At 46.7% G+C, this 25,652-nt stretch overlaps 1 protein-coding gene across 1 annotated transcript in view; it reads left to right on the forward strand.

Moving 5' to 3' along the window:
* Ube2ql1 (ubiquitin conjugating enzyme E2 QL1) overlaps positions 1 to 25,448 on the forward strand; it is a 40,509-nt gene extending 15,061 nt beyond the window's left edge. Inside the window, 1 exon segment of the mRNA NM_001145163.1 lies at positions 24,147 to 25,448. Coding sequence (NP_001138635.1) covers positions 24,147 to 24,278 — 132 coding nt within the window. The 3' untranslated portion in view covers positions 24,279 to 25,448.
* The last annotated feature ends 204 nt before the right edge of the window (positions 25,449 to 25,652 follow it).

Below are 25,652 nucleotides of genomic sequence, written 5' to 3' on the forward strand. Positions count from 1 at the left end.
ACTACCCAACCCTCACCCATCTGTACTCAGGGCAAAACAAGCCCCTCTACAGTTATGGGACAGTGGGTCTGAATCTGATGGGAGCGCCCAAATTTCACCACAAAGTTAAGACTCCCAGCAAGGCTGAGAGATAAGGTCATTGCTGTGGGGAAATGAATAAAATGTGCAACTATGAAATACACTGTGCAAGATGATTTTGTAAAAGTTGGGTCTCAGTAAGGATGACACGCTGGTATCAACTGGTCCTGTAAGTTAAGCCGAGTGGAACAGAGCAAAGGACAACACATCTTGCCCTCCAGAAGCACGTGTCTGTACGTAATGCAATGTTTGCCATTTAACTTTTCCTTCACATGTTGTTCCTTCTACATAATTATAATTAAAATTGGTGCAATCTTAATTTTGTACCCAATCTTAATTTTCTTCACCTTCCTTTGGTTTCTTTTATTTTTCTGTCTCCTGCTGTTCTTTTAAATGAGTAAGTCATAACATGGGTGATGTTTTGGAAAACACTGCAGAATATTCAAGGTCTTACTTTGAAATTGGGCGAGTAAACCCTTTATACTTTAGCAAGCTAGATTTTGAATGTGGCATGAGCATAGGGGAAGATTATGAATTTGGGGAACAGAAATTACTGGAAGAGAATGAGCCACATGAGGAGATACAGAGATGCTGTGTGCTCAGAACAAACATGGGGTCGGGGGTGGGACCTGTGACATGTGACACGCTCCTCATTGGCTCATGGTAATGTAGTGCAGATTTATGATGGAATTTTATACCAGAGTTTCATTCTAGAATACTCTTAGGACTTTTACAAACAATGCCTTGAGCCCCACACTAAGCAAAGTTAGGAAAAATAGGAAAATAGGCCTAGTGACCAAGGGTACATGCAAGCCAACAACTCAGTGACTTGTGCTGATCCCAGAAGGACTTAGCACCATGTCCATAACCTATGAATTTTTCTTCCTTGTGCAGTGCTGAGTTTTGCATATGAACAACAAGTCCCACCTTAGACGAAATTCCAAATACAAGGTGAGAAGATGCAGTGTCTAGACAAAAGAGAACTGAGAAACAACAATGCCTGTTGCTTTCCTCAGACACCACATACACCTCCTGGGCACTTCTCCACTTGTCTGTTTAATGTTCCAAGGCTGCTTTGCTGGTGTGATGGAGGGTGCTCGCTCATTCCTGGCTGCATTCCTCAGCTAGAGAAAGCCTTGGACAGCTTATGAAGGTCACCAAGAAGACAAGATAGCTCTTGCTTTTGCTGTACCCCACCTGGATCTCAGAGCTGCTGACAGATGACAGTCTGGAAGGCATGACAGGAGAGGCTATCTTAGCCCAGGAGACTTCATTGGCTGTACCACAACTGTCCCAGGGAACCCAGGTGCAAAGCTTAACATATTAATGACCTTTGACAGTAGATTCATTCTGATTGGGGGGAGGGGTGGCAGACCTTTTTCCCTCCAGGTGTTTTTAACCTTTCATAGAAGGGCATTCAGAACATTTAAGGACCAATGGTTCTACTGCCCAGAGAAAATCTATACCTTGGAGGGTTAGACTATCACCCTTTTACAGGACCTGTGAAGCCTCATCACGAGAAGCAGGACACTTTTTAAATGTAACTACCAGTTTTTATTTCAGAGTCCCCAAATTTCAGAGCTGAGGGGGAATGTCCAGTGATAAGGAACTAACTGGTGTCTTCATGAGAGAAAACCTTTTACTTTCAAAGCAGGAAGTCAGAAGGGGAGGTTGTCCCCAAGTCATCTGTGCCAGAAGTTTGGTTAGCACCTTCTGGGTCACTAAGGACCGCTATACCAAGTTAGGACAGACTCCTTGCTGCCATGCCTCTTTAAGCTTGCCTGCACTGAGAATGTTTCTGTGGGCCCAAATGTGAACAACACACACAGAGGCACATCTCACAGTCTTAGCGAACCTTCACCTTCCCGTTTCCCCTTCAAATGTAGGAGCAAGAGTATGCCTGCCGTCTTCATCAGGGCCCAGTAGTCTGAGAGGGAAGCATTTTGCTTGTTACTACGTATATACGAACAGGTCACAGGCCTCTTTCAGAACCCTAATGTCAAAGCCCCCTTTTGTGTCCCACTTGTCCACCAGGGCTACCTCATTGTCCTTCTCTCCCCTTCTTCCCTACCACCCCAGAGCATCCTCTTGCAGTTTCCCATGAGTTCCCACACCCTGGGTGAAACAAGCCCTTAGTAGGTCTGCATGGTGGTATCCACAAGCCATTGCAAATGATGTCTGTGGAGGCTACGCTGTCCAGCCATCTGTGTTCAGATTTCATTCTTATTCCTCAGATGTAGAGGAATTCATGAAAATAGTCCCCCAGAAGAAGGGCTGGCAGGGTCATGGGACTCCTTGGACAAGCCCAGACCTTGCACCTCGAGGACACTTGGTAGATGTCACCAAATGAAGCAGGGCAGGTGCCCTTGGGATCCAGCAAGATTATGATTCATTAGAGAAAGCTGGAGGGTGCTGAGTGCCTGGTAATTGCAGTGTCGGGAGAGTGGACATTTTTAGCAACAAAGCCAAACTCCACGCAAGGACGTTCTGTGGTTGACACCAAGGACAGAGTGGTTTCCCTCCTGGGACCATGCACACACCATGCAACTGGAAGTTTCTGCCTTTCCTTTGCTCAGCATCGCATGTACCAAAGACAGTGCTTGGGTGAATTTAGATCAGCTCTGTGGGGATGGTTTGTGACTGAGCCTTTGAAGGGTTGTTTTGCCATGTGCCCGGACAGACGAGAGGGGTGAAAGAATTGCTCACTGGCCTGCACCGGCCAGGCAGCAGCACACTGTGTGGTTTTCATTTGTAGGGAAATTCAGTGTGAGACTTAGTAATGCTCGAAGAGCTCTGCTCTTGTCTTTCATTTGTTCTTTGAATTGTATGATGTTACTTGCCTGGTTACAGTCAATCTGAGGACAATTAGTGATCAAACAATTAGTTTTATCAAACTGGTTGCAGCAAACACTGAATAACCCTGAGCGAAACCCCAGACCACTGCAATGCACCTCAGGGAAAACATCTCTTTTTGTTAGTCTGCACATGTGTCTGTTCCTACCATCCTCGAAAATAGAGACATGTGTAGAGTATTCCTGATTTCACCAACAATCTACCTCCAAGGCCCAGGAACAGGCTAGGATCATCCTTCCTTCTGGCTCCCAGCAGAGACTAACAGAGTCCCTCTCTCCAGTGCCCCACACTCTCCTCTGTATTCTTCTCATTTGACAAACCTCCTGCCTCTTGACTCCTTGCAATTGTGAACTCTGCAGGAATGAGGCAGGCTTGGTCCACAGAGGTTATCAAAACTGCCAGAGGCCTGGCTGCATCTCACAGATGGCCCAACTGCTCAGCTGCCCCAGTGGCCCTACGCCTGTTTCTGCACTTGGCTGCCAAGGCAGACCAGCCCCCAGACATTTAGGAGATTCTCCATATACCTGTCGAGATAGCTAAGGTTCTCTGTGTGTGCAGACATACATATATGCATGTATGTAAATTGTGTAAATATAGTCACATATATATATATATATGTAAGGCATTTGTAAATTTAAAATGAATGTTTAAAATACTCACATAAATTTTTATTCAAAGTGAATGCATGTAAATATTTATATCTCAACTTCAGGGTGTTATTCCCAGTGTTTGCCACATGACAATTAAAATGATGTATAGATTTTCTTTCTTCCTCTAAATGTACCTAGCCCTATAAGGCAATTAAGTCACAAATGGCATAAATACATTTTATCTGTTGCTACTAACTTTAGCCATGAACCCCCATGGTGGTGATGGTTTAATGAAGAGATAGATGGCTCCCCAGTTCCATCCCTCTGTGATGCTTTATGATAAAGCTAGAGTGGGCTCCATCTTGATCTACAACTAGCCAGCCATGGTAGCACAGGCTTTTAATCGTCATGTTTGGGAGGTAGAGGCAGGCGGATTTCTGTGAATTTCAGCCAGCCGGTGCTACATACCAAGATATTGTATTAAAATTTTAATTAATTAATTAAATGATTTAATTAAATAAAAAAAGTGCACGCTTTGAGGAAGTGGGTTTTAAGGGGCTGCCTTGCTGTTTCCATTCAGTGTGTGAGCCAGCAATGAAATACAGGATTTCAGGCTGGAGCGATGGCCCAGTGGTTAAGAGCACTGACTGCTCTTCCAGAGATCCTGAGTTCAAATCCCAGCAACCACATGGTGGCTCACAACCATCTGTAATGGAATCCTCTCCTTGTATGTTGAAGACAGTGACAGTGTACTCATAAAATAAATAAACAATAAAAAAATATGTTTAAAAAAAAAAGAAATACAGGATTTCTCCAGAGATTCGGAATTACCCAGAAGACATAGCATCTTACAGATAACGTCTCACAAGGCCTGTCCCTCCCAGGGATCGTCTCTAAGAAGGTGGCTCTGTCCTGCTCCACTGGTCCTCCTCCACTGGTCCAGAGCTGTCCAGGCACCAACAAGCCAACAATAGTTTGTTACAGAGGTCAGTATTACACCATAGCTCTCTCTGTGACTGTCAGGGGTTTGTTTCTCCCTGAAAGGGTCAGAAAGCTCCTGGACAGGGTGATAGTGTGGGAGATTATGTTGGCACATTGCTGTCTAATGACTGTAGCTCTTAAGAGGTTTCTCCTAGTAGGGAAGATCCTCGGTTACTGTCGATGTCTATGCAGCAGTATAGCTTGAAAGTAGAAAGTGGGCATTCTGAGTTTCCACTTGTCAGAGGACGTGGATTTTCTCTGCATTCTAATGTGCTCACATGAGCCACACACACTTACCCAGGAACACAGGGCCATCCCTGCACAGTGGTCTGAAGCTCACACATCTTTCTGCACATATCCACCCACCTTCTTTCCAGTCAGTAACCTGTTTAAAGATGGTTAGTGTCCACCCCCACCCCACCTGAAAGGACAGGAGTACTGTGGATGACTGACCAGACAGACAGGATCCTCTAGCCCTTCCCTGAAATCAACAGTGTGCATAGAGCATAGACTGTCCTAGTGTGCACAGTACACAGACTGTCCTAGTGTGCATAGAGTATACACAATCCTAGTGTGCATAGAGCATAGACTGTCCTAGTGTGCACAGTGCACAGACTGTCCTAGTGTGCATAGAGTATACACAATCCTAGTGTGCATAGAGCATGGACTGTCCTAATGTGCATAGAGTATACACAATCCTAGTGTGCATAGAGCATAGACTGTCCAAGAGTGCATGGTGTATACACTATCCTAGTGTACATAGTGCATACACTGTCCTAGTGTGCATAGAGCATAGACTGTCCTAGTGTGCATGGTGGATACACTGACCTACACATCAGGTTTCCTCCTGTGCTTTCATTATGTAAAGGAAGCCTCAGAGGTGCTGGATAGAGGGTGGGGTCATGCTGTATACCGATTGGATACACAACAGCCAACTGCCCTCAGGAGAAGTTACCATGAGCATCTCATCATGAGCCAGAGGCTGGGGCCCCTGGCTTCTTGACCCCCAAGCAGGGCCTACCTAGTCTCCCTGGTGAAACGTGACTCGTTATTTAGCATATGTTCTTATAATATGTTCTTATAATATTGAGACTTGGCATCTGTGCATTGTTTCCTGGCTGTATGGCTTTTACCAGTTTCTTAGAATTTCATTATTTCCCTGTGGGCTTTAGAGGTTACCAGTGTTTCCTACATTTTCTCTGCTCTCCTCCTCCAGTGTTTTAATGGAAAATGTAGTGGTTTGCATTTGCTTGGCCCAGGGAGTAGCACTGTTAGAAAGTGTGGCCTTGTCGGAGGAAGTGTGTCACTGAGGGGGTGGGCATGGAGACCCTCCTCCTAGCTACCTGAGGATGTTCAGTCTGTTCCTGGCTTCCTTAGCGTGAAGATGTAGAACTCCCAGCTCCTCCTGCACCATGTCTGCCTGGATGCTGCCATGTTCCCACCTTGATGATAATGGACTGAACCTCTGAACCTGTAAACCAGCCCCAATTAAATGTTGTCCTTTATAAAACTCTTGTTGGTCATCGTGTCTGTTCACAGCAATAAGACCCTAAGACAGAAGTTGGTACAAGGGAGTCAGTCGGGCATTGCTGTGAGAGGCCTGCCCCATGCTTTTGTTTGGAAGAATGTGGATTTTGGGACTTTGGGTTTGGATAGCAGTGGAATGCTTTAAATAGGGCTTACAGGGCTATCTTAGTAGGAATTCAGAAGTCTTTGTTTTTATTTGTTTTGTTTTTTTTTGTTTTTTTGTTTTTTTTTTTTTTTGTTTTTTTTTGGTTCTTTTTTTCGGAGCTGGGGACCGAATCAGAAGTCTTTGTTATTGAGAATAATTTGAACTGTTCGGACCTGGCCCAAGGTGGTTTAGTGAAGAAGAATTTCAGTATGTGGCCTAGAGACTGTTTCTGTGGTATTTCGGGGAAAAATGTGGCTGCCTTTTGCCGTTGTCCAAAGAGTGTGCCTGAGGTTAAGGTGAAGTGATTTAGATTAATTGCTTTGAAAAAGGAAGGTGTAAATTCTGTTGTGTGGTTACTAAAATTCATTCTTATGAAGAGCATTTTAATGAAAAAAGGGAAGTTGAGAAAGGAAAAATACAAGGAAAAAGGGACACCCAGAAGTAAAATGGAGCTGAATCCTGTGCTCAAGGATATAAAATTGAATTAAGGAAGTAATGACCTTGGGGCAAGATCCCACCCAGCTAGGTTAGCTCCAGGCAACATAGTACAAACCTTTAATCCCAGGAGTCAGGCACATGGATCTCTAAATTCAAGGTCAATCTACAGAGCAAGATCCAGAACAGCCAAACTGAGGCAGTGAAGGAGTTCGAAACGAGGAAGCTAGTGATAATGTAATAGAACAAGGAGGCCATGTTGCAGCTTCTGCGAGCAGCAGAACTCAGCAGCTTTAGCCATGTGTCTCTGGCTTTATAGTCAAGAGGAGAAGGAAACTCCTGGGACAATTGACGCTGGTTAGCTGGAGCTAAGAAAGATCAGCATCACTGAGGTGAAATCTTCTGGGAAGTGGGTTTTTTTGTTGTTTTTTTCTTGTTGTTGGTGGTGGTTTTTTGGTTTTGTTTTTTTGTTTTTTGGTTTTTGGTTTTTTTGTTTGTTTGGTTGGTTGGTTGGTTTTTTTTTTTTTTTTTTTTTTGAGAGCTGTTCTCCAGAGATGCCAAGGTTGTACCTCGTGCTGTGGCTGGACTTGGTAATGTGTAAGAGTCACCCAGGTGGAACTGGTTTTGAAGGCTTGAAGGGGTCATGAAGAACAGCTGAGGCTGGGCACTGTGAGAGGCCATGGAAGGCCAATGGTGAAGGTGCAGCCTCAGTTGCAATTGATGGCCCAGGACTGAAGAGGTCAGGAAAAGTTGTTGAGGCTTGGCACCATGAAGAGAGCCTGTGAGAGGCTATTGGTGAAGCCTAGGTGCAACGGAAGACACCGATGTATTGGAGAAGCCAGTACCATGGGATGATCACCAAGAACAACAGCAACAGTGTAGTGTGGAACAACTGAAGTTAAACTGCTACAGAGGGCAGAGCTGAAGAAGTGAAGTCAGCCCTGTGGAGGATCATGTGTGGATCTCAGACACTGAAGCTGCCTTGGAGACCCAAAGATGTTAAAGATGCCAGAGTCACAGGCTATCTGCTGAGGAAAGTTGCTAACAGGGAGTGGAACCAGTTCAGGAGAAAGAAATATGTTGTAGTCAACAAAGATGAAAAAGGAGCTGAAGATCTGAAGACCACTTTGACATCAGACATGGAGATGGCAGAGGCTGAAGTTTGCCCAGCTGGTTGCCGGTCTTAATTTGGGGATTACAGTTAGGTGATTGGATGGGTCTTGGAAGAGACTTTGAACTTTGAACTTTTAACATTGTTGATACTGCTATAGATTATGGGGACTTTGGAAGTTGAACTTAATGCCTTTTTTATTATGCTATGTTTAGGTATGGCCTCCATAGACTCATGTGTTTGAACATGTCTATGGAGGTCAGGGAGTGGACTGTGATGGTTTGCATATGCTTGGCCCAGGGAGTGGCACTATTAGAAGGTGTGGCCTTGTTGGAGGAAGTGTGTCACTGTGGGTGTTGGGCTTCAAGACCCTCCTCCTAGCTTCCTGGGGATGCTCAGTCTGTTCCTGACTTCCTTTGGGTGAAGATGTAGAATTCATCCCCACCGTGATAATGGACTGAACCTCTGAACTTGTAAGCCAGCCCCTATTAAATGTTGTCCTTTATAAAGCTTGCATTAATCATGGTGTCTGTTCACAGCAATAAGACCCTAAGACAGAAAAGCAAACTCTAGGTTGGAAGTAGATCTGTCCATCTATCTTTGGTGGGAGATACTGTGTCTAGATCTCCCCTCTCCAAGCTCTCATAGAATGGATTCATCTGCACCAGTGGTCTTAGATTTCCCTCCACTTGGAGTCTCTCTGTACACGTGAGCTAAGATCAGCTTCACTTCTATGCAAACAGTGAATGCTTTCTTGTCCAAGTTTTTTGTGGCTAATGAAAATATTTCAATTATTGTCAAGAATTTTAATCATAGCAGAAAACTCTGGCCCCAACAGGTAAACAGAGTCAAGTCTGATGCAGGTAAACAGAGTCAAGTCTGATGCAGGTATGGTTTCTATGTCACGTTCCTGCCCCACGTGAAGCACGTGGGTATCAGGCCTACCGCACATGAGCTCGTGTTGATTATCTGGACAGCACAGAGCCTGGGCTCCCAAAATGTTAACAGTGACAGCATGTATGGCTTGGCAAGAGCTGGCTCTTCTGTAGCTCAGTGAGGTTGACATGTCCTGGTTCAGTGAGGTATTGAAGGATTCCAGGAGTCCACAAGGGGCTGACATTTCCAGTGAATATTCATGCATTATAAGATCTGGCCATGATTCTAGAACTGGACAAAGGTTTAGGGTGCTGCTTGTCCTTCACAAGAGAAATGACCTACCCCCAATTCTTCATTTGTAAAAGCTAACTATTCTTAAAATTACCCCAACTATCATATGTGAACCATCAAACGGAACACATTGAGAAATGGCGATGTGTCCATCATCTTTCTAGCAGTGATATAAGGTCTATACTTCCAGTCTCTAAAGATGGGCTACACTTACAGCCTCTAAGGGCTACTCTTCCCGTCTCTAAAGGCTATACTTCCGGTCACAGGGGGATAACTGAGCGACAGCCATTGTGCACTGCCCCATAAGCTTGCCAGAGCATACACTGGATACTGGAAATGGAGCTGTGCATGGCCTGCAGGGCAGAACTCAGTGCAGTGAGAAGCAAGCCCGGTCATGAACTCTGTAACCCAGCACTGCTCAGTCTACAGATGGCCGTGTGACATGGTGCTGCTTAGACCGTACCTCAGTTTCCTCTTCACCAGGAGAGATTATGGAATTCTTCTACGTGACTCCTTTGAGCGGGGACTGGAACAAGCTTTACCTGTGCTAGAGTATACAGTAGGCCTTGTTTGAAGGTTTCCATGGGTGCTCATGAAATCAGATAAAATTCTTTTCTCTACTTATGTAATTCCTACCCAAAAAGCAAACTATATTATCACATATACACACAAATTAAGGAACTGTTACAATGTATCCCCAGAAATTACTTGGAAGTACTAACATTCTCCCCAGTTCCTTATGGAGAATGTCTTTTTAGTTGTATTAGGTCAGCTAAAAAATATATGTTCCTTGGTTTTCTAAGCTTTTGAAAAGCAACTAGAAACTGGAATTGAGAATCAGCATCCTTTCTTGGCTGCAATCTTAAGTCTACTTCCTGGTAATAGAACACTATGTTTCATACTGACGTCCCCAACTTGTTTAGGAAACACTCACTAAGCTGTTCCTCTCCCCGTTTCTCTGCCCTGTTTCATTGGCAACATAAAAGCGTGTGGTTGGGTCTCGTCTTCTTGGGAGCCAGCCCCAGGTGCTCAGAGCACCTGTGTAATGCCAGCAGGTTTGAAAGCCTGCACAGCCCCGACGATGTCATATGGAGCCTTTCTTCTCCAACTGGTTGCAGCACCCTGTGTGGTTGGCATTTTCCTGGGACTCTGAATTGCACAAGATGTCATGTTAGTAGACAGTGGGGAGTAGGAAGGCAGTGTGGGTGGGGGAATGAAGAAGTGAAAAAACAACTTGGGGTGGCTGAGGTGGGCTGGAGGGAACATCATTCTCAGACCATAAAATATAATGTTCTTCTGGGCGTTGCTGGTTAGGACTTGGGATTCCCCAGCCTTACAAGAACTGCATGCTTTGAAGATGCAGGGTGAGCAGGCAGAATAATCTAGAATCACTGAGGTTCCAGCATGGAGGCATACAAGCCTCCAGCATTAGCCTCTGCTGGTGGCTGCCAGATTTCACAGCCAGGCCTGCCATAGAGCAGTCTTGGGGAGAGAGACTATTTCCCTAAAGTGTATTGAGGGCATCACACCCATTGAAATGACTCAAAGCAAGCACTTTAGGGCCTTTGAAATCGGGGTGGTAATCTGCTGAGTCATCTGGAACCCAAGGGATATGAGACTGTGGGCTCCTCCTCCTCCTCACAGCCTGGAGTCCTGGCAGGGAGGGGAGGAGTCTTCATTCTTGCTGAGTGGATGTTGCTTCTGCACCTACAGACTGCCACCTCATTAGCACCTCATTAGCAGACACTGCACAAAACAATCCAAAGGGTGTTCTCGGGGCAAATGTATCCAATGGTTACAGCATCTTTGTAGAAAATTTGGTCATTAAAAGTTTTTCAGGGCCTAAAGGTCCAATTTTCTCTGAGGGGATTGAGGGACATCACATTTTAAGATAGTGTTCAGGACTTGCCCCCTGGATCACGGAGTTGTTGAATCTTTGCTGTCTCCATGAGAACACTGCTGTGCTTGCTCATTAGGGAAATGGGTAGATGAACAGAGAGGTTCAAGGCCAAGGGCAGAGGCCTGGACAAGTGCTCCTGAGCTCAGCTAGTTTTGAGAAAGGGCTGCAGGAAGCCAGCACCTGTGAACACACAACACATTTGTGCGACATTTAGGGCATGCATGGTATGGTCTCCAGTCCACTGGCTAATGGCATTGTTTCCTCAACAGTTGAGCTTCTCAATAGTCACCTCACACTGTCCTTGTTACATACTCCCTGACATCAATAAATAAACCAGTGACCCACCGCCCAACTCCAAGGATTACGAATTACCATGTCTGTCCCCCAGAGTTTCCCCAAGGTAGCCTCACATCTAAGCCCTTGGAATTGTAGCCAGCATTGACACTGAAGTTTCTAGGTCCTTGAAAATCTAGGCTTGTCCAGGGCACCAAGAGCATCGAAAAGTATCCATGTCACATGTCCACACTCACTCAGCCACCAACATCCCTCAAGAACAGCAGTAATAATCACTCTGTGGCCTCTAACTAGCCAGGTGTCTATCCATGTAGTGAGTTTACCTAATGGTTGTACTATAATGTTAATTTGGGCCCCCCAAAACTGTCCCAAAGATGAGTCCATATGTAAGATATTGAGGGATCCTGTCCCCTGTTAATTCTGATTGGTAAATAAAGATGATGCCACCAGCCAATAGCAGGGGAGAAGAGACACAGGTGTGGTTTAGGTTTCCTGGGCTAGGGACCACAAGGAAGAGGAAGGAGGAGAGAAAAAGAAGAAAAGGAGAAAGAGAAGACAGCAGCACCGTGGGTTAGAAAGGACATGCAAGAGAGAAGAAAGGAAAGTCGCCATGGGCTAGAGGCCAAGAGAATGTGGCCCCGAGGGCCGCCTAATTGGAACTAAAGGCAGGCCGGATGAAGCATAGCCAGTAACAACTTGGGTCACGGACAGGAAGGTAGATTCTAACAGCGTGGAGGGGAGGCGGCTGCCCAGCTACTGTGCTGCTTAAGGCCTGTTAAAATATAAAGGCTGTGTGTCTTTCATCCAGAAACATAAATAGGTTAAGGCAGGAAGGAACCCTGCGCTGGGACTTTATATATTTTATACTACATGTCCACTTTCACGTACATACTCAGACTCACTAAACCCCACGACCTGAGCTCGGCCCTGGCCATGATTTTCTCCAGATCATGCTGATGTAGAGCCAGCCACTATGGGCCACTGTGAATCCAGCCATGGCAAGAATTCTTAACAGTCGCCCTGGAGCTCAGCCCATCATACTAAAGTAGACCGGCAGTAGCTCACTGTCATAGTGGGAATCTGAAACCAATGCCTGTGGAAACCTCCAGGTATCCCTCACTCAGGATAGCCATGGTTGCACTGGGCATGTACTCTTGCCCAGAAGATGAAATACCTCACCCAGCTTCTTGGTGACATTGCGGCCTTTAGAGAAACAGCTTCCTGGAAGTTGCTTTTTAAAATGTGTCATGAGAAGGAGACACTGGGAAGAAAGTTGATCATTTGGACCTTAGCGATGTCCTGTGTCCATGATGAGACAGGGACAGTGGCCTTGTCGTGAGTCCGGTGGTAGTGAAAGTGGCAGTTGGATGGGTAGTGAATACTGAAGCTGTAAATGCCATCCCTGCACACAGTGGTAAACTGAGGACCAGGTGATTGTGAGCAGTGTGGGCTGCTCTGTAGAGACTCCTACATGCAGGCTCAGTCCTTTCCCACAGCACGAGTTCAGTGTTCACCTGACATGGTATGAGACAGCCGGACACTGTGTTCCATTCCTAGAAACCAAGCCACAGAGCCTGGTAAACTCCCGTGGCTATGCATAGTGGTCAAGAGTTAACTCCCTGTCCTCATGAATATATTTGATAACGGAGACTAAATACAGGTCCCTGTAGGCTCGTTGCTGTGTTTTTATACCAAGAACAAACTATTCTAAAGAGCAATGTGTATTTTATGCAGTGCGTGCCCAAATCATAACATTTTCTCACTTGAATTTCCCAGAAAACATATCTCAAGTTGGTTTTATTTGTTTAATGTGGTAGCTCTTTCTCCATCTGCAAATGCCAGTGCTGTGATATGCATTGTGAACTTTCTCTGTCGTTGGGAGTCCTGTTGCTTAAGAAACAGACTACAGCCGTGAAATGTCACAGCAAGTGCAAAGGCAGACCTGTGCCTCAGGGTTGGAAACCATCTGCAGAGGGAACTCCAGGCCTGCTGCCCTGGCTGCCTGTGAAATCCTGCTCTTCTTCTTAAAGCAGGTTTTCTAGAACAAATATTTTACCCCAAAATAGCGCTGTTCTGCTAGCAGGGTGCCCCTCTACTGGCACCCCAATCTCCTGGGACTCTTTGCAGTCACTTTATCTAGTGTTGACTTGGCTCCCCCCATCACTCCACCCCAGTTAAGAGGAATTTCTCTTCAAAGGCATTTCCTATTATCTGTGCTAGGGTAACCCGAATAATGGGAGCTGTGGGACAGGAAAATGTTCCCATTGCTTGATGGTGAGAGAGTGATAAAGTCAGTGGAGGCCAGCAGCTGATGGAGAAGCGCCTATGGTCACTGGGGGAGGGTGGGACTTGCCAGTGTTGAGCTTCTGTAGGAAAAGGGCAGCGGGCAGGAAATGGGAAGGGTGAGTAACTTTCCTCACATCCTGACTCCCTGGAAACCATCTGCTCTGCTGTGTGTACCACTCAGCAGTGTGTCCTTTCTGGAGACGAAGGTGTAGCCTCTTCCACAGGATGACTAGCCGTGGGGTCTGTCCATTTCTACGTGAAGCATTATGGGAAAGCCCCTTGGACAGATGGAGACATTCAAGTCGTCATGGACTTACAGCATGCGATGGCCACAGACTGTAGGGAGCAAAGTTGTCCCCAGCACCAATGGGAGAAGGGAAGTGAGAGTGGATGAGTAAAAGCCCATGCAGCACTGAGGGATGCGAGTTTGACTCTATTTTCCAAATGTCCCAAGGAGAAGGGAAATTGTGGGACCTGGGGAAAATCTACAGGTAGGGAAGGAGTTGACAGAAAATCTGAGGCAAGAGCAAATTGGCTGGTGAACACCATTGTTCCTTAAAAGTCACTCACAGAGTAGCAAAGTCCTCTTTAGCTAGGGGACCAGAGGTATTGCTGAGAGTGGTGACATAGACTCCCATGGAGCTAAGGCCTTGCCTAAAGTGTTTATGTAAATGCAGAAATGCAAATGTGTACAATATGCCAGTCTGCCCATGACAGTGAGGTGGGTATATAAGGATACTTAGAGAGTCACTCATATAGAATCGAGAAGTATTGAAGAGAAAGCACAGGGTGTCTGTGTCTCAGCTTGGCCCATGTAAAGTTGTAAAAAATAATAAGCAGGGCTTGGGAATGTCTCTTGCCTGGTAGATTGCTTGCCTGTCATGCACAAGTCTGTGGGTCTATGCACAAACCAGGTGCAGTGGTGCCTGACTGTAGTCCCAGCACATGGGAGGAGAAGGCAGGAAGAGCAGTCAGGATTGTTCCTTATTTTGATTGAATTTGAGGCTAGCCTGAGGTACAGGGAGCTCAATCGATCCATTCATGCATAGGGACATAGCCTAGATGTAAAGTGTTTGCCCAGCCTGTATGAGGCCCCAGGTTCAATTCCTAGCACAGCACAAAAGTAAATATTCACAACAGTGGCCATTACTCCTTATCTTGGAATAAGACTATCCCTGATACTGTATCGACTGTCAACTCGATGCAGCCTAGAATCCCCTGAAGTCTCAGCAGAGTAAATGTCTCCACCAGGGCCTGTCTGTGGGGAAGAGACTTGATTGTGAATTGATGCAGCAGGGCCCAGCCCTCTGTGACAGCATCAGTCCCTGGGCAAGTGGTCCTGAACTGTGTAAAGAGCTGGCTAAGTATGTGCCTGAGAGCTTTCAGGCAGTCTTCCTCATGATTTCTCATTGCTTGCCTGCCCTGACTTCCTCAATGATGGGCTGTGACCTGGAAGTGTAACCCACATAAATCGTTTCCTCCCTTAAGTGGCTTCTGGACAGTGTTTTGTCACAGAGACAGAAGGGAAGCTAGAACAGGTAACACAAACAGATCAAGTCCTGCTGGAGAGGAGAAGAGGCCAGAAATGGCCATAGAGCAGAGCCGACGCCTTGGAAATCTTGAGGTTTATGCATAGTAGTAATAGGGAGAAACAGGCTTAGAGCTCCGGATTAATGGGGGGTTACCAATGGCAGGACAGAGCTCCTGGGGAGAGAGCACCCAGTGTCACTGAGAAGCCAAGACAGGAAATATGTGGGGGATAGGGGCTACTGCCTTGCTTGTCTGTCCTGTGGGAACCCTTCTCTCTGTGCTGTGAGAACGTTTCACAGCCAAAGATTCTTTTGTTGGGACCTGGCTCTGTGCCCTGAGCTTTGAAGCATCCAGCACCTCACTGGTCTGTCTGTGTCTCAGTTACTTCATGTGTGTAGATGCTTGAACAGTCACTGAGCCCAGCTGCTACAGTGTCCTGGCATGTCCAATGTGAAGACTGTCCCAGCCTGAGAACAGTGCTTGGCACATGATAGGCCATGTGTACCTTCAGTGGAGTCTTGCTGCCTCTCCACCACATTGAGATACACCTCAAAACAGCAACTTTAAGATGATCATCTGATATCGGGAACATTTTTAGCAGAAATGTTGCTTTTTCTGAGCTTGAGTCCTCCAACAAAACACCATCTGTTTCAGTGCAGACTCAACAATTGCTAGAACTTTCTTTAGGATGAGAGGAAAGTGATGTTCTGTGTTTGTGAGAATCTGTGAACTGCATCTTTAGCATTGCCAGTGGCTGGGGGTTTTATGGGAATGTTAAATAAAGTGCCTTCACTTTATAAGATCCTCAATTAACACCATCAAAATGTACACAAAACCAATGATGATTTCACAAAATTTAGAGTATGCTGAATATGTGAATTGTGTAAGAATTTGGAAAATACTTGCGACTGGGTTAGATAATCTTTGGTCTCATAAGATTTCTCTTTGAGGTTCTAATAGGAAACATTTCCTGTTGAGTGGAGTGGCTTAGTGTTAAGATGCTGTCCTCCTGGGTCTGGAGAGAGGGCTCAGCAGGTAGGAGCACTGGCTCCTCTTCTAGAGGACCCGGGTTCAATTCTAAGTGGCTCACAAGTATCAGGGGATCTGATACCCTCACACAGACATGAGTGAAGACAAAACACCAATACATGCTAAAAATAATAATAATAAAATAAATTTTAAAATACTGTTCTCTTACCTGCACCAAGGAGAGTCAGATTCTTTCAAAATTGTTCCATGATCCTTCTCATCAGGGTTTTTTTTAATCTGCCTACTGCATTCATTCATTCATTCACTCACTCACTCATTCACTCATTCATTATTTCCTGTACTAACTCATTCAAGTGGAGGCCCCTTTCACTGGGGGATCCCAACTGAGTGAGAGGAAGCCCTGTGCAGTTTGCTTTTCCAATGTCTCTTGCACCCACTGGAGTGCTAGGCAATGATAGTTACTTTACCAGCCCTTGGGGACTCTAGCCTGCCTGCTTAGGGCATGGTTAAGCTGCACTTTCAGTTAAAGAAACATTTTTATACCCAAATGCAGCAGCTATTAAAACAATAAAAGCAGGAGAGTTCTCAAGTTTTGATGCTTTTTTTAGCCAAATAGCCATCTGCATGGGTTAAACTTTTCTTGTCTCTGTAGTCAGGGTCCTGACACAAGAAGCCACTTCAGGGAGCAAGGATTTATTCTGGTTCACAGGCTGAGAGGATGAGGTCCACCACTGCAGGAAGGGCATGGCAGAGTGGCTCTGAGGAGGTGGGAGCATCTCAGTAGCATCAGGAAGCAGAGGTAGACCTTGGTCCCTCACGGCTTGCCTCCAGCAATCTACTTCCTTCAGCTAATCCTGAGGCCTAACCATTCCACCAAGCAGCACCACCTGCCGGGGACAAGGGCTCAAAGGCATGAAATTGTCTTATTCAAACCATCCCTTCACACATCTGAGGTTCCTTAAGAGCTGGCCCTGTGAAGGGGTTGGGGATTTAGCTCAGTGTTAGAGCGCTTGCCTAGGAAGCGCAAGGCCCTGGGTTCGGTCCCCAGCTCTGAAAAAAAAGAACCAAAAAAAAAAAAAAAAAAAAGCTGACCCTGTGGGTGGTTTGGGGTCATCTGACCTATGTGCCCTCTCTTGCTCTTCCCACAGCCCACAGAAGGTGTTCACTATACTGATCCAGAAGCTCAGGGGTTATTGACACACAGGACACAGGGCAAGTACTGGGACTGGGAAAGAGTGACTTCCCCGGGGTACCTGTGGTCCACTTGAGAGGGAAGTGAACTTCCTCACACCTGTGCTAGGTACCCTCTTCACAATAATTGCTTGAATTCCTTGCTGTGGGCTCCTGTACATCCTGTCATCCCTACCACTCCAACCTTCCAAAACCCAGCTCCAAAACCCAGCCAGCACCTAGGCCTGGAACTCTTTGTTTTCTCTCTTAGCCTCTCTGGTCTTGTCCTCCCTGATCCCTCCCAACCCCTCTCAATGTGTGCCTCGTTGGACTTACAGTGTTGCCCCAGCCAGGGATTCAGCCATTTCTGCACTGTGACAGTAGCTGAGCTCACCACTGAACCTCCCACCCCAGTACTCTGTCTGACCTCGTGCTCGTGCTCGTCCTGGCTGATGCGCTGCATCCCACTGGGATTAGAGGCTGCTAGAGATCGGAGTCCGTTCACTCTAGTCCCACTGCCTCCATTTGTATTCAGAATTACACCCTCTGAAAACACAGAAGTGACTATTCTTACCCAAAATGCTGGAGACACGAACAGCTGCAAGTTTCAAAATGTCTGGATCATTGTACCTGAGGGCTTTAAGTGACTCTGCGGGGGTCAGAGGGTGTCTAAATCATGAAAGGAATCCTGAGTCATACTGGGCAGGCACCTTTCAATGAAATCCCATCGGAGAAGCCAGGGAGCCCAGATGCTGGTGACTAGGACCGAGCAGGTGGCTGACTGGGATCAGTAGTCACTGGAATACCCTGGGTCCCTGAAGGTGACCCACCACATAAATCTTCCTCCAGCCTTCCAAGAAGCCCTTCTGCCTGGTGCACCCAGGGGCCTGACCATGATGTTCCTTCCTGGTTCTTGCCAAGGTCTCACAGGGTGCAGACCTCCAGTCTCAGTACCCTCTGCTCTTCAGTAACCCTGGGAGTGGATGGTGGTTCCAAGATTGAATATCTGAATCCACACAAGTCCTGAATACCATGTGAAGTCCCTGAGATAGCCGGTGTGAAGCTGGGAACAGCAGCCACTCACCAGTAGCAGTGGGTCTGTGGCCATCCCTACAGAGGCGTGAGGGAAGTTAGCACTCTGGGCAGTTTACTTCAAACAATCTCCCACCCGGCTTCCCAAAGCAACCCATCTGCTCTAGGACGTGATCCCACCGTCTCACCCCTTGGTATATGTCTTCATGGCTCCCAGTGTTGACTGAAATTGGAAAGCGTGACTATGCCTGGGCCTAGGCACAGAGCTGACTGGCCTCCAGACTGGGCCACTCAGCCTGGGGCTCCATCTGTTCCACTAAAACTGACCTTGAGGTAACTGCCAGGCTCCAGTCAGTAGTTATATCCTTTCAGAAAACTTACTCCTGTCCCCAGAGTTTGAAAGCCACCAGTATGGTGTAACACTTGCACATACACACTAACAACAGGCTCACATGTGACAAGATACGTGCATGTGTGTGTTACATACATGTGCATTTACCCATACATTAATATATACACATGCTAAAGGTTACATGTGCTCTGAATCATTCCATCTGATACCTCACCTTATCCATCCAGGAAGGTCTCCTTCCTGTGGATCTGATGTCCTTTTCTGTGACTTCGAAGCCATCTTTTCTGTGTCCTGTCTTACCTGCCCCTTCAGAAACTTACAAATGGATTTTTGCTTGAGATTTGCTTTGAATGTCCAACCTTTGAAGAAAGTCTACCCAGGTGGGCCTCCTTTCAAGTTTCCATGTGCCTGGTGTCTGTTTGCTTCAAGCCAGAAGCCTGTGAGCTTTATGCGGCTCCCCAGGGAGCAGCACAGCAGAAAGGAAGGCTGAGCTACCTGGGTTTGGGAACCTGTGCTGGAGAACAAAGTTCCTGGCTCCCTGAAACCAGCAATTACACCTCCAAAGGTTTTGAGCGTAAGGATCAACTCTGGAATTGAGGCTCAGAAAAAAATGTTTGGGAGCCCTGAAACTCTTTAAGAGGACTCTGGAAACATTAGCATACACTCACAACTCACAGGCGAATAGAACACAAATACCACAAAGGGTAGTTTGAACATAAAACCTATGGAAGTAAGCCATACAGAGCTGAGGTGTTAATGTCAAACTCGAAGGGCAAAGGCTGGGAAGTCAGACAATGCAATGCACCCAGGTTGGCTGAAGGCAGATTCATAACAAGCAAACGAGACCTGAGCCGTGATGTCCACTTAAAAGTTGGAATTGTTGTGACTTTTTTAAAAGAAGGAAAACTGACATTTTGCTACAGGACAAGGGATTCAGGATAACTTGGCAATAAGACCCCAGTCTCTGCTTTGCACATCGAAGCCCAGAGCTTGCCAATTGGACTATGATGCTTACTTTACAGACGGTGAAACTGAGAGCCGGTAGCTTGCCGAATGTCACTCATGGAGGGAGTGCTAGAACAAGGATCTAACACTGAATCAGTTGAATTCTGCAACTCCTCCCCATCCAGTGCATGTACTCATGTGTAAGCATACACACACGTGTGCGTGCATGCACCACGCAGCCTAAAAATTCCATATGTAAGCCCACAGAGCATCTGGACATGGCTCCCAGACTACAGCAGTCTATTTCAAGCCTTTACTTGGGGTTACATTTCAAAGCTAACTCCAGAGCTATCAAGAAAAATCACTGGGGACACAAGTACATCACACTCTTCCAGGCTCCTCCTTCCCGTCTTCCTTTCCTAAGCTGGGCTGGAAGATGTTTAGGACCTGATTTGTCCCAGCAGCCAGCACTGTCCCCACTCCTGGGACACAGCCACATGCATCTGCTGGGCCCCACATCGTATATTGGTTGGGAGTGACTGTTCTCCCCAGGACATTGGACACCATCTGGATAAGTGTACTGCCTTACCTGGCACCTAGTGTAATGGAGTCGGATGGGATCTTTATACCCACTCTGACAGAATAACCTAGGGTAGACTTATCACACTCAGGCGTCACTAACACCAATGAAACCACCACACACTTGTGCCCTATAGCGTTCACATCATAGTTCCAGACTCCCAAGGGTGGCCTCACTTGATCAGCCCAGTGCCCAGCACATTAAATGAATGAGGCCACAGGGCAAAGTGACGGTGACTCTGACAACTGAAGGACGGTGTGCAGGAGGGTACAAAGGGAACTGTGCAAAATCAAACAAGGCCAGTCTTTGGATTCACCTATTAGCCTGTTGGCTACAGGGGGATGTCTTCCTGTTTAATCATTTGGCCTTCCCCCGCCCCCTGCTACCTAAGTCCAGGGCTCAGTAAAGTATTATCAGTGTGAGTCTAAGTCTCTTAGCCTGACTCCCAGAACCCAAGTGGAAAAGCATGGTGGTGCTTGCTTATAACCCTAGTACTGAGGAGACAAAGACAGGAGTGAGGAGACAAAGACAGGAGGATCCCTGGACTCACCAGCCAGGCAGCCTAGCCTAATCATCGAGTTTCAGATAAAGGGAGAAATCGTGTATCAAAATACGCAGTGGATCACACCTGGAGAATGACACCTGAAATTGCCCTCTGCCCTCCACACGGGAGCCCACACACCCAGGTAAACACACACACACACACACACACACACACACACACACCACACACACCACACCTATATGTTTTAAAGCCTGTAGCAAAGCCAGATCAAACCAAAAGCAGGTACAAGTTTTTGTTTCACAGGGGAAGTCCAGCTCCTGTGTTCTTGTTAACACTCTTCTTATTCAGTGTTGGTCTGAGCCCCTAAAGGTTGGGGAGGCAAACACTATGTTCCCACAGTCCTTAACAGCCTGTAGCTCTGGAGAGAGAACATCAGGAATATCACAGACTCCAAAGGACGATGCCAAGCTCTTGTAGTGAAGGGGGAAGTGTGCCACATCTGAGTCTTTTCTCATGAAAGTACAAGTAGATGGTTGAGAAGAAGTGAGAGTTAACCAAAAGAGACTAGCCTCTGGTCATTAAATGGAAACAGACAGAGGCAGTGGGCACTCTGAGAGTAAGACAGACAGACAGACAGACAGACAGACAAATGTTAATTGTCTCTCTCACACCGTTCTCAGCCTCTCCAATTCCTGCTCTTGTCCCAGTGACTCTGTAACAAGTGCTTAGTTTGCATTCTTATCGCTGCCACAAAAGTTTCAACAAAAGAAATTTAAGGGAAATTTGGGTTTGTTTCAGCTCACAGACCCAGGGTAAGGTTTACAACCACAGGGAAATCCTGTCAGCAGGAACGAGGCTGCAGCCTTACCGTCCATCCTTTGTCAGGAAGCAGGGACAGATAAGGTCTGCTCAGCTGGTTTCCTGCTCTTACTCAGTCTGGGACCCCAGTTCATGGGATGTTGCCAGCCCCTTTCAGGGTGAGTCTTAGCACACAGTCTGGAAGCTCCTGTATGAGTCAGCAGTGGCCACAGGACAGATGAGAGCAGGGTCTCCTCTCCCGGACACACCAGTGGAAACAAGTCAGCCACCTGGCAGGACTGGAAAAAGTAGTGCTGCTTCCGACATCTGGTCTTGCTGTGTGTGATGGAGAAGTGGCCAGTCTGGAGAGGGTAGCAGTGTGGCTCACTGCAGGACCCGTGCCTGGGGACTACTGGGCGCTGAGAGCCAGCCTCTCACTGGCTCTCACTGGGGAGAAGGCACTGAGCTGCTGACTCCTGGCAGCCCCTCTCTGACCATCAAATTGACTTCGCCCTGGACTCTTGTTCATGATTCTCCCAGGAAGGAGAAAAAAAGAAGCAAAGGGCCGCTTGTTCCTCTATGGTTTGTTGGCTGTATCTTCTAACAGTTGGGACTTTCACAAACAGGCAAAGTTTATGTTCATGAAAAAAGCCAGAGTATTCCAAAATTACTGCAAGCCTGCTTGTCTGGGTCCTTTAACTCAGAACTCTCTGTCGGAACATCAATTGTCCATCTGTGCAGAGGAACTAAAGAGACGGCTAAAATATTCACATTGTCCAAAACTATCTGTCCTCGCTGTGTACACAAATCAACTTCCTTGCACAAATACCTGTATCTGACACCAACGCCGTGGGCTTTGACCTGTGTAAGTTTTAAGGCTCAGTGGCCCCTACCACCCTTCATAAAAGTACAAGACTATATAATTAAGCATAGGACTCATACCCTGTCAAGACTCGGGGACATTACTACAGTCATCAAGCAGCTAATTCCTTCCCTCCCCTCAAGTTCTTTCTCCCTTTGAAAGCTCACTGGGTCTGACTGGAAGCCTTTATAAAGGGTGTCATATGTCGTGATAGCAGAGAGATGAGCAGGCCAGGGGCCATTGGATGCACATAGCATTCCTCCTGGAGTTTCTCCCTTGTGAATGAGAAGAGTCCCATTGGACAGTAAGTGCAAGCTCTGAATTCATACCTGCAAGCTGCTTCTCCACCCCAGGTTCCTGGGGTCTGGCACTATCGGCCATTGATTCAGAAGCCAGTTCAGAGCCTCCCACTTGGTTTACCAGAGAAAGCTAGACAAGCTACAAGCTGCAAGCTGCCAGCCTCTGGTCCCATAGCCTGGGTCGATGCCACCCTCTCTGTATATGGTGGAGCGGGGCTGTGGTGTAGTATGGAGGCCGGATTCCAGTTCAAGGCCCAGTACAAGCACACTCTGACATGAGTGTAGCATCCTGGGAGTGCAGACAGCCCATGCAATCACGATGAAACCACAAGAAGTAGTGAGCACCTGAATGAAGGTATTGGCTGTCTGTTAGAAGGCAGCCGTATTTGATGGGGGTCTTTGTTGCTCAAAGAGAGACCTGTGCCCTAGGGAAGCATGAGCCTGGTTAGGAAGTGAGCACAAGTGTCTTCAAGGCCAAGGAGACAATTCAGGTGAACTGCCTTTTAAGAAGCCAGAGCCTAAGAACTTCCACGGGCTGTCCAGTAAGAGCCCACTGTCACTCCAACTGCTGGTGACAACAGGCTCTTAGATATATGTTCATTTTGTTTGTGATACCTCCTTTCTCATTCCTCGTGGTCTAGCAGGTCCACGACTCAGCCTTCCTTCAGGCTGCATGTGGCTGAGATTAGCTATGAATTTGACCCAACATGAAAGTGTAAAACCCCTAAACATATTGTAAGGGTTGGTTGTTGTTCTTGTTGTTGTTTTAACTTTCTTTGTCACTCAGTTATGTGGTTTTCAAGAGTGAACTTTGTAAATGAGACCATCTTGTCACAATATCAAAAGGTTGGACACACCTCACTTCTGCTCAGCGTTTTCTCAGCTGCCTTAAGATGAACAAGTTCCTTCCTCTTGTCCATTGCAGGACCCAGTCTTCAGTTCTTCAGAACACACACAGTCTTTTGTGGATGTGGCCCTGACCTCTGACCCCTACCTGCCTCCCAACCTATATAATGCATGAAAACGCAGAAGTCCAGTAATTGTTCCCAAGCGGATTTTAAACTTTATTTTTTTATGGATTTATTTATTATATGTGAGTACACTGTAGCTGTCTTCAGACACACCAGAAGAGGGCATCAGATCTCATTACAGATGGTTGTGAGCCACCATGTGGTTGCTGGGATTTGAACTCAGGACCTCTGGAAGAGCAGTCAGTGCTCTTAACCAGTGAGTCATCTCTCCAGCCCTAAACTTTACTTTTTAACTGCATTGTGAACACATCATATACGTATCTATATATAAGTGTATTTATTTCCATGATGATCACAGAAGACCCAGAAGTTATACTTGAAGTGTGAAGTTCCCGTGAGAATGCTGTTTGCTTCTGTCTGATCTGATGCTATTCTCCTAAGGGATCCTTCAACTGTATGGAGGCAGACCGCCTTCCAGTCTCACAAATAGAACCAGTTTGAACAAAGCAGAGTCTGCCCTGCACCCTAAATGGTTTACAGTCCCTGGCTCCACAATGTGCCTTCCACCAAAGCTGTAACGCCCCACGTCTGACCTACGACAGTGCCCACCCTTACTTGTGGTCAAAACATCTTGATTCAAACATCAAAAATTACCTACCACCCTATGTTCCTTTGACAACCCTATTAGGAGACAAAGATCTGCTGCTGCGCCTCTAACCTGCTGTCTCTTTCCATTCTCACACAGGGACGGATCTGCAGAAAAGCCGGCAAGTCAAAAAAGTCCTTCAGCCGCAAGGAAGCTGAAGCAACCTTTAAGAGTTTGGTGAAGACACATGAGAAATACGGCTGGGTCACCCCGCCCGTGTCTGACGGCTGATGCCTGCACGTGCCCCAGACACTCGAGCCGCCCGTCCACACTCCACCCTGCCATCTCCTCCACCGCTGTGCATCTTCTACCCTTTTCTACTCCAGCCAGAACTGTGTTCTGAATGCAAAGGACTCACTTAAGTTATTTATGAACTGACGTGTTTACGGAGAGAAAGAGCAAACTGTTCGGGGATTGTGTTTCCATAATAAATGACCGTCTCTAAGTCACTTTAGAACAAACGCGGAGATGATGACGTTTCCCAGCCCGCCTCCTCTACCCACCTATCGAATTGCCCTTGCTTCTTTCCACGACAGCAGCTGCGAGCAGCCCCAGGGAACTCAATGCCCCGCCCACTTCATTTCCATATACAAGGGGGCTGTTCCCAAGTCTGGAGCGCCGCAAGCCACCGGGCCGCCGGTCTGTGTTTGCTGAGATCAGGTCGACATAACTTGAAGACATCTCATTCTCTCTGTGGCCTGTGGTCCTCTGTGATGACATTTAGACCTCACGAAAACACAAATCTAACATTGCCAGGTTTTAGTGCTGACTTAAAACTACAACTGCCCACTTGATTAAAATGTGCTCCCATGCTTAACTTGTTCTGTGCTGCTGTTCAAAAATAAATCAGTGCCATTTGATGAGAGGCAGGGAGTGCTGCGCCACCAGGGGGGTTCAGGACATAAGGTGCCCCTCCCTGGGTGCTCAGATCGGTGGACGGCCAAAGGGAACAGTCTCTTCAGACATTAGAGAACGCTCCAGCAACCACGCTTCTGTGTCTGTCTCCTCTCAGCCACCAGAAGACAATTTCCCCTTTGCCGATGATGCTGTCAGACTCACTTTGTCTTCTGTGCTAGTGACAGGAGACGCCAGAACTGCCAAAGGACACCAGGTGACACAAGGGGACTTGCATGACCCGGTCTGTTACTTCACCCACTAGTCACTTGTGTGTCCCTGACTTGAGGCAAGAGCACCCTCGCTGTGCTGTGACCTCCCTGTTATTTAATCTCCCCACACTTTCATTTTACTCTTCTGTTACATCATCTAGAACTTTCTAAGAAACTCCATGAAATGAGGAGATAATGTTTATGACAACATGCAGAAAGAGGTAAAAAAAAAATGTTCATTCCAAGTGGAAAATCTTATTGGAGACATTTTAAATAAAACCATGCATACCTGACACCCAGACTTGAGAATCAATCATGGTGGGCTAGGCTTCTACTGGAAGTCTGTCTCTTTCTTCTTAACTTCCTTCCTTCCTTTCTTCCAGTCCGTCTGTCTGTCTATATATCTTTTTTCCTTTATTTTTTAATAAATGTAGATGGTTTGCCTGCATGTATGTCTGTGGACCACATGCATGCCTGGTGCCTTCAGAAACCATTAGAG

This window comes from Rattus norvegicus, chromosome 1, assembly GCF_021556685.1.
Source record: "Rattus norvegicus strain SHRSP/BbbUtx chromosome 1, alternate assembly SHRSP_T2T, whole genome shotgun sequence".
Taxonomy (NCBI): domain Eukaryota; kingdom Metazoa; phylum Chordata; class Mammalia; order Rodentia; family Muridae; genus Rattus; species Rattus norvegicus.